The sequence below is a fragment of the Pavona decussata genome, unplaced genomic scaffold (genome assembly GCF_977016875.1).
Source record: "Pavona decussata unplaced genomic scaffold, jaPavDecu1.1 SCAFFOLD_214, whole genome shotgun sequence".
Classification (NCBI taxonomy): domain Eukaryota; kingdom Metazoa; phylum Cnidaria; class Anthozoa; order Scleractinia; family Agariciidae; genus Pavona; species Pavona decussata.
The window spans coordinates 2,537,934-2,554,451 of NW_028145619.1; the positions used below are offsets into that span (position 1 = coordinate 2,537,934).

The 16,518-nt window shown below is 37.8% G+C and overlaps 1 protein-coding gene across 7 annotated transcripts in view; it reads left to right on the forward strand.

Annotated features, from left to right (window-relative positions):
* Positions 1-16,518, forward strand: part of LOC146460233 (cation-dependent mannose-6-phosphate receptor-like) — a 42,281-nt gene that overhangs the window by 10,346 nt on the left and 15,417 nt on the right. Inside the window, exons 3-5 of one of the 7 annotated variants that reach the window (XM_085088232.1) lie at positions 1,510-1,628; positions 3,800-3,899; positions 7,500-7,585. The exons of 1 other annotated variant lie outside the window; for it this stretch is intronic. In XM_085088232.1, the coding sequence (XP_084944358.1) occupies positions 1,510-1,628; positions 3,800-3,899; positions 7,500-7,585 (305 nt within the window). Of the gene's footprint in view, positions 1-1,509; positions 1,629-3,799; positions 3,900-7,499; positions 7,586-14,035; positions 15,198-16,518 lie in introns of those variants that run through there. 5 more of the 7 variants (XM_085088231.1, XM_085088235.1, XM_085088233.1 and 2 more) reach the window with 5 other exon arrangements.

The following is a 16,518-nucleotide window of genomic DNA, read 5'->3' on the forward strand; positions in this document are numbered from 1 at the left end:
GTTCCACATGAATTGAATGACAGGTGTCAATGGATACTCATTCGAGTAGCGGTGCAGCTGTATGTTTCTCTCGGAAATTTTTTTTTTGCTGAAGTCTTGAACCTTAATAAATTTTTGTGTATTGTTTTAATTTTTTTGCGCATCTTGGGTGATTTTAAATAGACAAAATTTTCTCCAAATAACAAAAACAAAAAAACAAAGAAAAAAAATTCGTCCAAATTGTTCTCATGCGAATTTAAATAAAACAAATAAAAATTCTTAACATTTGTACTGTGGCTTGCATGACTCGCAAGACTCGTGTGACTCGCATGGCTCGCACGGTGGCTTGCTGGCTTGCAGATTTCGTAGACCCTATGCTCACTTTATGTCCTTGAATGATTGACAGATATCTTACAAAGGCAGCTTAGCAGCTTAGCCCCCCTCCCTCCCTCCCCAAGTCTGTTCATTCCACTTTACTCTCAAACATAAATCATCACTAACTATAGCAAGTTGCAATAAATTACTATCTAACAATAATTATTCCATGAGTGTGCATTGAATGGGAGATGATAGATAGCCTTGGAACTATAATTATATCATTTATTTAGCTTTGTCCAATATGGACAGGGATACCGCAACAGCTAAGGCCAATTACTGCGGACCCGGGATATACGGAATATACGCACAAAGACCAGGCCACAACACTGGGAACTAAGTCCCCTACTCTTTTGCGAACAGTGAGTAGGTTCTTTAACGTCCCACAGAGTTATATCATCTCATATACAACAATTGCAAGTGGAATAAACTATTTTTTTATTAAATCAATTGAGAAATATTCTAGATCTTTGCTGATTTCGCTTTCCAAGGACAACCAGAAGGCAATTTAATGGTCGCCATTTCTCTGGCATGGTATTTAAAATGGCTCATATACCAATTGACCGTTAAGCCAATCAAATCCCTGGAATTTACATATTTATACAATGATCCAGTTTTTTATAATATTAATATTAGCCAGCAATTCACACCAGAGATTGTTGTTAGATTTGGGCAGTCTCAAATGGTCATGTTCCAGAAAGCTATTTAGTTATCAAACATCCAATTAAAAATATTTTTTCACTGCATGAGTAGCAGAACATCTATTTATCTAAAATGGACGTATCTTAATTCAAGTTCCTGTCTATTGATGCAAATTTTGGTTTGTCAGTTAAAGGGTTTTGACTTAAATGTAAATGACTGTTTGGCCTATTTGAAATGGAAATTGCTCCAGACAATAAACCCTATTTTTGGCCAAATTTGACAAAAGAGAAAATAATCTCTTTTGTATAATAAGCTATTCCTTGTTCATTTAGCATTTTGCACAAAAACTAAATAAGCAGCTGATCTTCTTACATAATAACTGACCAGTCTCGGTGCCCAAATAGGGCTTATATCTGGAGTCACTTCCATTAGTCTTACGCAGAACCCTTCAATTGACAGTTATAACTAGTTACCAGTAAGAGACAGTCTTTTCAATATATCTTGTGAACTCAGGTTTGTCAAGTGATGGGCGTAGATGCAAATGCTGGAAGTAAAGACACCACATTTTCTGTGAACAGTGAAGGAAATGTTGTTATTGCATATGGACCTGCTGAAAGTCAAGGCTATACAAGGTACTGCAGTGATTTAAGGTTAAGCATAATCTATATTGCTTCACTAAATAAATATACTGCAACTCTCCTGTCTTGTTCAATAATAATTTCTCTTGCATTTTCACCTAACCTGCAATCAGGCCAAACAAACCAGTAAAGCATCTGGCAAATATTTGAATGTAGAAGGTGTACTGATGGAGGCTTTCTGTATTTACTTTTACATACATCAAGCATTCACTCAATATGAACTGACGAAAGTACAAAATGGCAGTGTCTTAGACTTTCTCAAAGTCCATTTTTGTGTGAGTCCAGTCTTGGCTCTCAACCGTGTTGCTCATTGGTATCTCTTTTTGGCGCATAAAAAGACGACTTGGGGCAAATCTAATAGTTATAATCAATATTTAATGCCATGGATTAAAATCGTTTATTGTCAGTGTGAAAAATATATTTGTGTATGTGACTGACTGATCATCAGTTCAATTTAGTTCAGTTTATTGTTTTGCCATAAGTTTAACAAATTTAAGCAAGAAAAAAAATTTTATTTAAACACTAATGGCAAGGAAGCCTAAGGGAAGCCACTGGCATAGCATGGGCTTATAAACAATGGGCTCCCTTTATTAGAACAAGGTATTATCCTATATAGTTACACATGGGACCAAAATCAATGGCAGAGCTACAGTAAATCTTAAAATATATTACATAGTCTTATTAATCATAGTTAGAGAGTGAAAAACAGAGGTAGATAAATAAATTAATATAAATTAATGTTTATCATGACCGTTGAGCCTTTGAGCCTTATTTTTTGCGCCTTTTTCAACCAAATCTTGACTTTTTGTAGGCTGTATAAAAGTTACGAAATCTAGCCATCACCTGTCCCATGACCGAGCTAGTAAGGGGCATGGTTTGTGACGTCAAGTAAGGAATAGACCCATGCCCTTTACTAGCTCGGTCATGGGACAGATGATGGCTAGATTTCGTAACTTTTACAGCCTATGAAAAGTCAAGATTTGGTTATAAAAAGGCGCTAAATAGCGCAATATGTTTCGAACAGGTGTAAAGATTTATTTAAGAGAAAAGAACATTTTGGGGTTAGGTGCACGTTAAAGTTACCTTAAAGAACAAATGGAGAGATTTGTGTGCAAGATAAATCACATCATGAAAGGTGTTAGCTATCTTGGTTTGAAATGATAACTCAAAATTAATCATTTGTCTCTTGATCGTGTAGCATGGGTGTTGATCACAACATTTCAACTCCTATAAGGCTGGTATTTAAGTGCATTTGTTTTGGCCTTGAAATGTACTTTGCGAAACAAAATGGCCCGTTCCCCGTTCCCCATTCTCCGATTCCCAGTTCCCTGTTATAAGGATAGCCTTTCAGGTGAGTGTATTTACATATTCGTGGCAACAAAAATGCCAACCTTCCTCTCGCCATCCAAATTTTCTGAATATTTTGGCATTTCATACACGGAATACAGGGCTGTCAACCTCACACGTCTTCAAATATGGAGAATATGACTTTCCTGGCCAGCAATAACAAAGCGCCTTACAGAGGCGCCGCATCAAGGCCAAATTCACGGGTTCAGTGGGGCGGGGGGAGGGACGTACATTAAACAGTACCAGAAACAATGCTACACATTTCAGATTTTCGATCTTGTCAGAAAGTCGAGTCTACGACAAATAGCAAACTTCGTCAATTATCCGGGAGATTAAAGACATAAATCTTGAGAAATCAGGCTCAAAATCGGGAGATTACAGGCATAACTCTGTACACCGGGAGATATGGCTCAAAATCTGGAGATTACAGACATAAATCTGGAGACCGGGAGATACGGGTTCAAAATCTGGAGACTCCCAGATTATCCAGGAGAGTTGACAGCCCTGGGAATATAGCGAGTCTTTTTATGGCTGACAATTTTCTGTCATCAAGTAAGATCACCGATTTTGTTTTCGCAAAGTACAGACTTCCAATTCATTTCGCAAAGTACAGTAAGCCGGTAAGAAAATGACAGTTGCATATTGCACACACAAAAGAGGACATCGACTCAAGTTTAAGATATCAAGAGGACATGATTTTTTTTTAGGTAAATAACTGGGTTGAAATACATTCTATTTAATTACTAGTAATTAACTTGCTGAGACATGTTAATTAAGTGTAACTGCATATACATAATCTGTTTAATTTATGCACTCAGGAAGTCAGAAATAACTTTGAAGTGTGACCCTTCTGTGCCAGGCAATGGAACCATACCAAAGTTTACAGAAACAAATCCAGATAAAACAACTTCAGTATATGTAAGTATTTAATGTAGCTGTCCATAATGTTTGTTTCTGGTGGACCCCTTTATTTAATGTATTTTGGTCTTTGTGTTTTAGTGGTAATGAGTGGGATGATTTATTTATTGCATTTTATTTTTATTTCACTAGTTTTATTTTTTTGTCTTGTGTGCACAACAAATGACAGGAAAGGTAGAAAAGTGTTTTGTCATAAAAAATTTCTCTTACAAATAACAATGCTCAAATTTCGAATTTTGAAGAAGAGCTCCCCAAACCGACTGTTGGTAAAGTGTCGGCTGACAGTGGACCGACAGCTAACCGACAGTTTACCGACAGATCAATTCGACCGCACAATAAAAGTAAGATTATAAGTCTACTTGAACAGTCCACGAACCGAACACATTTTATGGTATCTTAAGCTTATGTTTTGTGTTGGAAACAAAACACTCTTCCCGGTATTACTTGATCAAAATAAGCTGTAAAATTAAAACTATACATACATTCAGCAGTTGGAAAAATATCAAATAAGATAAATGACCATTTCGAAATAATAAATTTTCTTTGAAATTATCCACTGTTCCCTCGAAAACTTCACTGGTTTTCTCATCAATAAGCATAGTTAAAAGCGTTTTGGAATCACCCTATAATGCTTTGCGCCCCTCTTTGTATGTAAGTGTGTCATGTATGTCCACATAAAAATTACAATATGGCGGCAAGTAACGTGATCGACATTGACGTTTACGGTGATGAACAAAGTGATTACTTCAGACATTTTTGGTCACGAACTTACCAACAGGTTACTGACTACTCACCAACAGATATACAACTGTTGGCTGACAGTTAAATCACACGCTTACACAAAACTGTCGGCTGACAAATGACCAACAGTCAGCCGACAGATGCCCAACAGTCAGCCGACAGGCTTTTGGAGAGTTGTTCTTCAAAATTACCCAAATTTCTACCTTGCATCCATTTCTCATTGTTATAACAATGCTTATTCAACTTGTCAGGTCATGAGAATTGAGGATATGATCACCCAAGGTGAATTGTCTTGATATTTTAATAACTTCTCCCCAGTACTTTTATAAGAAAAATATGGTGACAAGATAGGAGAATTTGGTTTTTGATATTAGGGGTTAAAAGGTTATTAGACACAGAAAGCCATGATCTACTGTAATTATCAAATCAGTCAGTGGGAACAAGTCAAAAAGATGCCACCAAGAATGACTGGGGTTTTTGCATTTGTTGTTGTTGTTGTTTTGTTTTCTTTTTTTTCTTTTGTTTTTGTTGTTGGAAAAAGAAGCATAAATTAACTAGAAAGAAACATAGGGCAATTCTTTGAAATTAAAGTCCACCTACAAATTTTAGTTTCTTTTTAATAATAAATACTATACACCCAGTTACTTTGAACAGTTTTTCAGTCCACTTTTTAATTATTACTGTTATTTCATGCACACTAACTGTAGCTTTTGCTGGTTTTCAGGTGCTCCACAAAAGTGACTGAATTTTTGGATGTGGCCTCCAATGTTTTTGCTCCAAATTAAGCATCTGTTGTTTCCCTCTCTTATCTTTGCTTTTGTTTCACTGAGTTGAGATATATTTTAGCCTTGTTTTTCTCTAAACTTATTAAGTGTCATCCGGCAAAAAAGAAAACGGCAAAAACAGAGCCATGTTCTCTGACTAAATTAATGACCACACAAAATTTCATACACTTTTAAGTCTTTTTAAGGCTTTAAAACAACGAAACGTGGGCAAAAAAGCACTATAGGTTGGTTATTTCCCCAGACCTTCATTTATACATTTTTTTTAAATGCATTACTTTCTTTTTTTTTTTTTTTTTTTTTTTTTTTTTTTTTTTTTTTTATGGAAAAACAAAAAAGATAAAATAAAAAGGGAAGTTCTTTTTCAAGAAACAAGTAAAGGTGGCCTGAACTTTCCAAATTTTGCAACGACAGTTAAAGCACTCCGCTTGAGTTGGATTGGTAGACTGCTTAACAGTCCAACTACCGATGCATGGACAGCTATTCCAAATGCTTTTTTTGAAAAATATGGAGGTCTTAACTTCTTGCTCAAGTGTAATTATCATATAAAGAAACTAGACAAAAATTTACCGTCTTTCTACTTAGAAATGCTAGAGTACTTTAAGGAATTACGTCTAAATCGCCAAGATAAATACAAAAGTGACCTTGTTTTATGGAACAATCAAGACATAACTATTGAAGGTAAATCGCTGTTCTGGAAAAGTTGGACCGAAAATGGAATTTACTACATTCAAGACATTCTGAATGAAAATGGAAAATTCCTAACTTATGAAGAATTTAATCGTAAGTACAAAATAAAAATTAACTTTCTAAACTATTTTCAAATCCTGGCATCAATTCCAGCAAACCTCAAATCAAAGGCAGCTTCTACACCCAGACCTATGAACTTTATTCTCGATGATTGTGATGCATTTGACTTATCCAGGGACAAATCGATTAAACTTTCAAAAATGAAATGTAAAGACTATTATCATCTCTTTCAAGAAAAAGCAGAAGTTACACCAACAGCCATAAAAACTTGGGCCAGACAATACCCCGATATAGAATGTAAATGGCAAAAATTATTCCAAAATATACCTCGCCTCTCTACTAACAACAAACTGAGACAATTCTCCTTTAAAATGTTACACCGTATTTTAGTGACCAAAAAAGAGCTCAAACGATTTAAAATAGCAGATAATGAGGAGTGTTTTTTCTGTAATTCAGCTGATTCCTTGGAACATGCATTTCTGGAGTGCCCTGCAGGCCAAAATCTCTTTCAAGAAGCCTTAACATGGTTTAATAATAAGCACAAAGTAAATTTTACTCCATCTAAACAACAGTACCTATTTAAAGACTATGATCCACCCCCGAGTACTAACTCAAAATTAATGCGGAAATTCCAGATCCTTACTGTACAAACTCAGAAATATTACTACTCATGTAAAATGTTAGAAAAACTTCCAAATATTCTAGAATTGAAGTCAGCGCTAATCTTACAATGGAAAGTTGAAAAATGGGAAATTTAAAATTAATTTAAATTAACGAAAACGCACAATTCTTTTTTTTTTTTTTTTTTTTTTTTTTTAGTAGCGTGTAACCCGCAGTTTGTAAGTAATCTAGTTACTGTTATGTTTAAGGCTATCTGTATTAAATTGTAAGTAGAGTCCTGTTTTGTTCAGTAGCGTAAGTAACCAGTAAGCATGTATTGTAGGTAGAATACTGTATTGTCTAGTGATATATTTAGTCCGTACTGTAAGTAATGTAAGTAATGTGATTTTGCAAACAATAAAAAAAAAAAAAAAAAAAAAAAAAAAAAAAAAAAATTACTTTCTGATGTTACTGTCTGGTTTTAGTATACTGTCACTGCCATTTTAGTGGTGCAATTAAGTCACTCGCCATAAAATACTCTACTTCCAGTTCCTGGGCCATGTAACTTTTTGCTCCACTGTCATTTGGAATTCACGAAAAAATTTGTGTGTAATGGAAATTTGCCATTGTTTGGTGTAATGCAAGTTTACAATAATAATTACATTAACTTTGAAACACAAATATGTGCTGATGTACCCCTTAAACTCTAGGTGCATTTTCATTTCAGAGTGCGACGTTTACGTCAAAGTTTGCCTGTGCAACAGGAGGATCAAACAGTCGTGGCCTTAGTGTTGGCAGTATTCTACTTATCATGTAAATAACATTTCACAAAATAATTAATAATTGGAGGGTTGTGAGCATATTACAGCGGTTACCAACAACACGCGACCTTTCGCCTTCAAAAGACTCCGATAAAGTTGCGTTTTGGTGGACGTCGATCATAGAAAAGCCGTTGAAATTATTTTGAATTCTGAGAACATTTCAAGGCAACAGAACCAAGAAATTGATAGTTTTATCCGCTGACGGATGGTAAACTTTATGAAAGTTGATAATATTTTCCAAGCCCGGTTATCCAAAAGAATGGGCATTGTTTAGACGAAACCTAATTTTTTTTAGGAAACATTATAAATCGCTACACGTGATAATTTTGCAAAATCAGCGATGCGTGTAAGTGAGCAAATTATCACGTGCAGTGAAAATTAAAATTTTTAATTCAAAAATTTCTTCTAATTTTGCTTGATCTGGCTCGGAAATCAATTTAAATAAATTTTACCTTCTGTTAGGAAGGTAAAATTCCTAGTTTCTTGCCGGGTTACCTTGGAATCTTAAATAGTCGAACCTCCACTAACGGCCACCTCTCCACAACGGCCACCTCTCTACAACGGCCACTTTTTTTTGTCCCGGCGGACAGTCCATACATTACCTCTTGTTTAAACCTCTCTACAACGGCCACCTCTCTACAACGGCAACGGCCACTAAAGTGCGTCCCCAACTGCCAAAATAACCTCTAGACAACGGCCAGTACAGCTCTTTTTGTAAAAACCTTTTTTTATAAGTTGACGCGGTAATCGACATTTGTCTTCAGAACATTACGTTTCTGTATCCATTTTAATGATATACGTATTTTGATTGTGTTCCATTCATATGCGGCAGTAAGCATAAATTGTCTACAATACTTATAGCGAATGTTATGAACCTTGCTCGTTTCGTCTTGTTAACATTTTGATTCGAAATATTATTTACGTTTTATTGTGTATTTTATCTGTATATATTATTTAAGATTGGATTGCCATTATAGGCTACAGTAAGCATGAACTTGGCACAATAAACATGTTGTACTTCCCGAAAAAAAGGTGTCATATTACACCCCTACCTCACCATAACGGCCACCTCTCCACAACGGTTACTTTCTTCTGTCCCCAAGGTGGCCGTTGTGGAGAGGTTCAACTGTATATTTATGAGGCTTCAAATTCTTTTCTTAAACCCTTCGTTTGGTGTACATTTGGTATTTTTATTCTTGATTTGCATTTTCAGAGGTGTGGAATGAGGATGATGAGATTATTGCACTTGATGCAGGATATATTAAGTACAATAAACGTTTTATAGCGACCATTAAATTGTCTTCTGGATGTTCTTGCAAAGCGAAATCAGCAAGATCTAGCAATATTTCTTGATTGTTTTTAACAAAACAATTATTCCACTCTTGTTGTTGGATATGAGATTATTCTAGCCAACTCGGCGCCATTTATCATCTCATATCGGACGCGCGCTCGTGGAATAATTGTTAATTAAACCATAACCGACAAATAGCAGTTATTACAAATTGTAATCTGGTCATTTTTGCAAAATGAAATCAGCAAGGTATTTCTTTGTTCCTGATTGTTTTTAGTAAAACATTTATTTCACTCGAGCTTGTCAGATATGGCAAAATAGGGGGCGGGCCTCATTTTCTCCTGATAAAGTTCGCCATGTTTGCCAAACTCAACATTTTCGTCAAAATCGTCATTTTCATGTTACTCTACTAACCACAACCAACCTTTATTACATCACAAGCAAATAAATTTATACAAAAATTCTTCCAGCTGCATGTAGCCAACTAATCGAGGCGAAGGGAGAAGAAAAACGAAATTACAAATATCAAAATTATTAAATTTGTAACTAAATTACAATACTAGCTGTAAAAAGTAACAAAAGGTTATAACGCTAGAATGGTTTCCAGTAATTACTCTGGCCAATCGAAACAGATGCGAGCCAATCAGAATTCGAAGTAACTACACGTAACTGGCGACAAGCGCGGGAAAACGCGTGCGGCGAAAACACGGCAAAACCGCTCTAACTTGAAATATCTTATTAGGCTCAAAAAGAAAAAAATTAATAAATAAATAAGAAGGTCCAGCCTTAGACGCTCTTATAAGAGAAAAAAAGAGAGTGTAACTCTAACTGATATATTTCTCTTTCAGAGTGCGTCATTTACTTCAAAGTTCGCCTGTGCAATGAGAGGATCAAGTGACGGTGACTCCAAACATGGTGAAATATATGTATAAAATACATCAGTACATTTCCGTTCTGCGGAAATAATACAAATCTGTTCAAGTTGATGAAACGTTTGAGCTGTCGAGGAGGTGTTAGGAGTGGAGCAAAAACAAACGTCTTCGGTTTAGCTAGAAGTTCGTAAGGCTAATCGAGAAGTTGCCGGGGCACTGAACTGTTCGTTTCGGTAGAACATCTGTTGGAAAGGCTTAAGGACTGTGCCTCCTTTTGTTACTGCGCATGCGTTCTGCGCATCTCGAGATGGTCTCGAGATGGCTTTGACTACGTCACACACCAGTCATGCGCAAAGGAAAAGAGCTCTGGAGTCGAGAATGGCGTGCCTGCTAAAACAGGGATATTTTTGCGCGGTTTATAATTAAAATTGTAAATGGTTTGAACCTAGGAGTCATGCCATAAGTGCCTAAATTATGATCATCCGGGTGAGTGTAGTCCTGAGAAGGACTGTTTGTGGTGACTTTGGCTGACGTTTCGACAACCTGAGCGGAAGTCATCTTCAGAGTCAAGTGAATTGTGGAACTTCAGCAGGTGGTATATACGTCTCTGGTTGTTAACCTGGTTGGTCAAAGAAGTCCAGATGTTATTGGTCGTTTGTCAGTAAGCCGTGATGTTATTGGCTGTGAAGACTGTAAAAAGTGATTGGTGCGTTTCGATCCGTCTTTTGTTAGTCAAAAAGTCCGTGGGTCTATTGTTAGTAAAATGTCTATTGTTTGTTTATGTCGTTGTTGTTGTCAATAAGTCGTTTGTATGGTGTAGGTAGTTGTAGGCAACGGTTGAGTGGGGTTTGTTCTAAGTTAGTAAACCAGCTTTCCAGAGTGAGTCGTTGATAGTAATTTGTACAGTAGGTAATGCACTTGGCAGAGTCCCAGTCGATTCTGTGGTTCGTTTGTTAATGGTGCTCAGCAATGTGATTGTTGATATCACCATTTCTAGTTGCTCATTTGTGTTCAGTCAGTCGTACGTTTAAATTTCTGCCGGTCTCACCAATATAAGTGGCCTGGCAGTCGCAGCATTTGATCTTGTAAACTGCTCCCTGTCTGCGGTTAGGTTCGTCTTTGTCCTTTACTTTCGTCAGTAGTTGTCGTAAAGTGGTTATAGGTTTGTGAGCTACACGGATATTGAAGGGTTGTAGAATCCGTGCGATAGTCTCAGAAGTGCCCCTTACGTGAGGTATAGTTACAGTAGTTACGGAAGTCGCGTCGTTGTTTGTGACGTTAGGTTCAGTGTTCTTGTAAGTGTTACGTCTAACAAAGTCCTTGTTGTAGTTGTTCTTGTTGAAAACGTTGTCTAAGTAGTTGTTTTCGTCTGCGAGTCTGTCAGGTGAGTCACAAACCAGTTGTGCTCGCCTTGTTAAGGTCTGTATAGTCATTGCTTTGTGAGAAGTAGGATGACTGGTCCAGTAGTCTGTCAGTATGTGTTGGTTTCCTGTAAACCGTAGTACTTAGTTTGTTGTCGTTGTTGTTACGGATAACTAAGCAGTCTAGAAAAGGTATTTTACCATTTTCTTCGATCTCCTTAGTAAATTGTATGTCAGCGTTCTGTCTGTTAAGGTGTTCGTGAAAATCGTCGCGGGAAAAGCAAATCTTGGCAAGGGTAACTGGAATCCGAAAAGCAAATTAGGGGCAACCACACATTTTTCAGAGATAATTAACCTTCAATTTGAGAAAAAATGTTACACATTGTTTGGTATTTTAACGCTTTCTCGAATTATCATTGCCTAATTATCTCTTAAAAATGCGTGGTCACCCAAAATTTTCTTTTTGGATTCCGATAGCCCTTGCTAAAATCGCTTTTCCCGCAAAGTCATAAACTGCGCAAAAACACTTCTGTATTAGCAGGCACAATCCTTGAAGTCCCCCCCCCCCCCCCCCCAAAATTCCGGGTTTTAATGCTGACAAAACCCCGGCAGAGTTTTCTTTGAGAAAAAAAAGAAAAATGTTATTTCAAACTTTGTAACAGAGGAAAACCCATGAGTTTTTTTGTTTTCGGAACACGAAACCGAGTGAAAACCGAACCGAGGGGAAGTGAGCCCGGAAAAAGGCCCTCGGAAATTTATATGATGATTCTGACACTTAAATTTTCTATGACTAAAATATTCAGCTAAATAATCCGAGCAGAACAAAGTGTGTTACCTCTTAACACTATACCTGGGAAAACAAAAAACGACTGTTTCCTTAAGCCTTTCCTTTGCGTACCTCTGCAACATTACGGAACTGTTCGAGTAGTTAGTAGAGTAGAAGTACAAGAGAAATAACCTTCATTCGTTTTATATATGGTGTCCACATTTAGTGGTTCGTTTACCGCTATTTCCGTCTGACACTTGAACAAAGGTAGTCATCTTATATTTTACAATAATTTTAGATTTTTCTACATTTGATTTTCGGAAGATGTAGGTTTTGTAGACTTTTTATTGTAACGTTTTATATGTATTAATTTTTTGTGCTCTGGCTATTATCACCAAGTGAATAAGGAAAATTGTTATTATAAAAATCTTCATCATCATAATTATCGTGACCATCATCACCATCATCATCTAAAGGGCTTACGTAATCACATTGACAGAGTGTGAAAGGACAAACTACTTTCGATGCTAAATCCGTGAAGTAAAACACTTTCAAGCCCTTACGTGCCAACGATGCGGCTACAACACTAGATCCTTGTGGACGTATGGAAAACAAGTAGTTGGGTTTGTTTATGTAGAGTTTGGACGTCTGTCCACGCGTAAATAATCCATAAATAATCCTTAAATAATCCCGAAAGTCAGTTTTCGGACTTACTCCACATTGGTTCTCTTCCCCCCGGTGTATTGACCTTATACAAAAATGGTTGACATTTTAAGGTTCTTTTGTCTGCACTCAAATCAGCCTACTAGCCTCGTTCAAGGTAAAATATTCTTTTGGTTTTTGAACTCAAGAACGAGGTCAGTTAGGCTAATTTGAATGCAAACAAAGGAATATTAACTGTCAGCCATTTTTTCACGAGGTCTATAAATGGGTACCGGCGACATACTGTTGGGGGCAACCTAACGATGGACTAGCATCCCATCCTGGGGGGAGTCGCAATACCACTAGTTACTTTACACAACAGAAACCGGGTTAAGCTCCGGCCGTGTGGGTCGCTTAGCCTCGAAGTGCCATTTTACGTTTCTTTCCAGTTCCCACCAAATTGAAAGAAAGTAACATCTTCAATTGATTGTTTTCATTTTTTTTGTAAATTTGGACCGTGAATAGGCTGGACCTGGCTTAAGGTGGGGGTCTACCTGAAAGCCGCTTTCACGCCGCTTAAAATCGGTTCAACGGAAATATCTCGTTCGCGTTTCAAGCAATACAAAAACCCTATGCTCATTACACAAATCAATGTTTTGAGGTGTTTTGTAAATTTTTGGGTGATTTTTAGGTATATTTGGGAGAAGATAGTTTTTCTCAAAAGAGTAGTAAAATTAAGAGAAATACGAAATATTGACGATTTAATGAAGTTTTAAAATTAGAATTTCTAGTTAATAATTATTAGACGGATACCAAGTTAGTTCACTAGAGACCCGGGTGCTCTTGCGTGGGTATCAACTGTCTGTTAGTGTTCCAAAAATCATTTCCTCTCTTCTATCCATTCTTAAGACCTCTTCAAATTTCACTCAAATTCGGGTGTACCCCCGCCTTAAAGTAACAAACGAAGTCTTAAGCTAATTACAGGCTAGTCACGCTAGGTGAGTTTAGCTTTTTGTGGATTGCTTGGCATCTGGCACCTCATGCCGCCATTTCAGGTAGTGTTAAAAAGAACAAGCTTCTGTACTTGACAATATTAGCCTGCATTTGATTAGAAAATCCCGATATCTTTTAAATGGGCCCAAAGACCATCGCAGACTGCTGGCTTGATTAGGGTTGGCAGTACGGAAAGACGAGCCAAATTGAATTGGTGTTCTGGCCGTAGTCAACACAGGTCTTCATGGATTCACCTCTGCACGTGTCGGCTATCAAAGTACAAATTGGTTAGCCAGTGGTTCAAGATGACGTCACGAATAAGGGAGTGTATACTAAAACCATACGAATCATAGAACCCAGAAGTCCTTCCCCCCCCCCCCCCCACCCCCGACGGCTAACAACAAAGAAGTCGCTTCCGGGTTACAATCAAGAAGGAACATGACCCCATCCCTACCCCGAGTTAGCCCGAACTCAACCTATAACCTGGGTTCCTTGTAAAGGGTGGGAAATTTAATTCCTTTATTCTTTTTTTCAGAATTTTTTTTTTTCGCATTAGCAAACCGGGAGGAAAAGGGGGTTGGGGAAGTCGAAAAAGCGCGAAGACACATAGAAGAGGCAAAGTCAACAAAAGGGGAGGGGGGGTCGGGATAAAAGGTAACGAAATGCGGTAAATTTAGACACTCCCCACCCCCTCCCCCTTCTTACCACTGCTCTCTCCCCTGGTTCTCGGAAATGACTTTGGTATCAAATTTACCTAATTAGGTGTCCGAAAACGGTCCATTTCCGGTTAAATAGTGGCTGTTTGATAAAAATGACGTCAGTATAATATTTTCATGTTATTCTCATCCGTGGTCATTCGTGGTCACTCGTGGACACTCGTGTGTACTTTTAGACACGATCCGAATTTACACTAGTCTCCTACGCAGCCGTTTTTAGGCTCGTCACGCAACGCTCCTCCCGGGCGCTCCTCCCCACGAAACAAACGAACACACGTGACGAGCCTAAAAACGGCTGCGTAGAAGACTAAATTTACACCGACTTTCCTCCCTTGAGAATGTCGAAGATCAACGAAAACACACGAAAGGTCACCCCTAAAAGAGACCATTTTAAAACACAGACAAATAAAAAATACAGTAACTTTTCGCGTAAAACCCTAAAAAAGACCTTCGCGTTTAAATATAATGGCGTTTTGCCCACCCCCAAGCGAGACGACGAGCATCCCCGCCCATTTCATGTGAGATTCCCCCCCCCCCCCCCCTCTCCCCACCGTCAATACCAAGACTCTTTCAATTTCACGGGTGCAGCAACTGATGCTTAATATTGATGGAGGCTATTAAAAAAAAGCTCCGGATTGCCTGCAGGTGGAAAGATGACCAATAAAATGCATGCACTATGATGATCACCCCCAGATTGGCTCTTGACAGGACAGGCTGTCAATCACCACCATTTGTACACAACACGTTACGTATATGAAGTACTCTCCTGATGTTTCCTGGTACGACTACGAGTTTGTGCACAATGGCGTTAGATTTTCTGAAGTTTATAATTTTTGTAACCTTGATAGTTTTTTCCACATCAGAAGAAACTTGCGAGAAAAAAGATGTATGTTCGTGCACGTTTAAGAATGGATCGATCGTCGATTTACGTCCCGTAGATAATCCTAAAGGACGTCGTCCGAGGTAAGAAAACTTTCACTTTGATTTCTCGACCCTGCTTTTGCATCGATTTGCAAAACATGGGCTACATTCTGGATCCTTAAGATTATTTTTGCAGTTGGAAATCACGGGTTTGCATATTTGAGGTGTTTTTGATTTAAAGGAGGTTGCGACTTACATGTAATTTTGAGGTATACAGGCGCGATTTTGCATTAAGCCTATACTGACGTTTGCAGCTGGCCATGGACAGGGCTTGAACAATCGATGAAACCGATGATCGGAAAATCAATCAATCAATCGATGACAATCGATGCCAATTAATCGATTGATATTGATAATCGATGAACAATCGATGCACAGGTTTTTTGTGATTATCGATTTCATCGATTATCAATTTTTATCGATTATCAACGCCAATCGATCAGTAAATTGAAATCGATTGCCATCGATTGGTTCTCATTTTTGATGCGTTTTATTTTCAGTCAAGATTTACAGAAAGAATCTGAGTCCAAACTGTGGCCTATAGTTCTCTTGTGACCGGTGGTAACTGTGTTTCGGACAGAGGCTGTACATGTTAAGTTGTTGGCTTTTTCCCGCGCAGCTCTAAATTTCTCGATATGGTCTCGTTTTTTCCAGCTTTTAATATACGGCTTACCCATTTAAGCCTGCATCCAGTAAACTTTATTCATTTTTTACCCTGTTTACTTTATGCACCTTTGTTGTGACAAAGAAGTAATAAAATGATTACCGAAGCCTATTCACGTTTATTCTGGTTTATTTTATTACAATTTTGATCACCCACTATTCAGAGCTCACTCGTCTCCACTCGCATCTGTATACAAACAATCCGGTGAACGAATTCAAATCTGAAACATTTGTGCGTACTGCGCGTATACGTACATGCTGGAACGTGTGGAATACCGAAATTTTTTTAACACTAATCGATGACAATCAATGAGTTGCGACCACTTTTGTGTGATTATCGATTGGTCATCGATTGGCCGATGCCAATCGATGCCAATTAACTAACAAGGCATTGATTGTCATCGATTGATCGATTGATTTTCCGATCATCGGTTTCATCGATTGTTCAAGCCCTGCCATGGAACAGTGTGCAATGCCGGAAATACCGTAGAGTAACATAAAAGCATTAATTTTAAGGAAGAACCCCAGATTGCATTGTCTGATTTTAAGAACATGTGAGAAATGCTTTTATCTAGGCCAACGGACTAAATTTAACAAGCCAACAGTTTCCACAGCCTCCACCTCCACCCCCCCTCCCCCCCATCCCATTTTTTAGAAGGGGGGGGGGGGGGTGTCGTGTCCATCAAATTTTTTTTTTTTG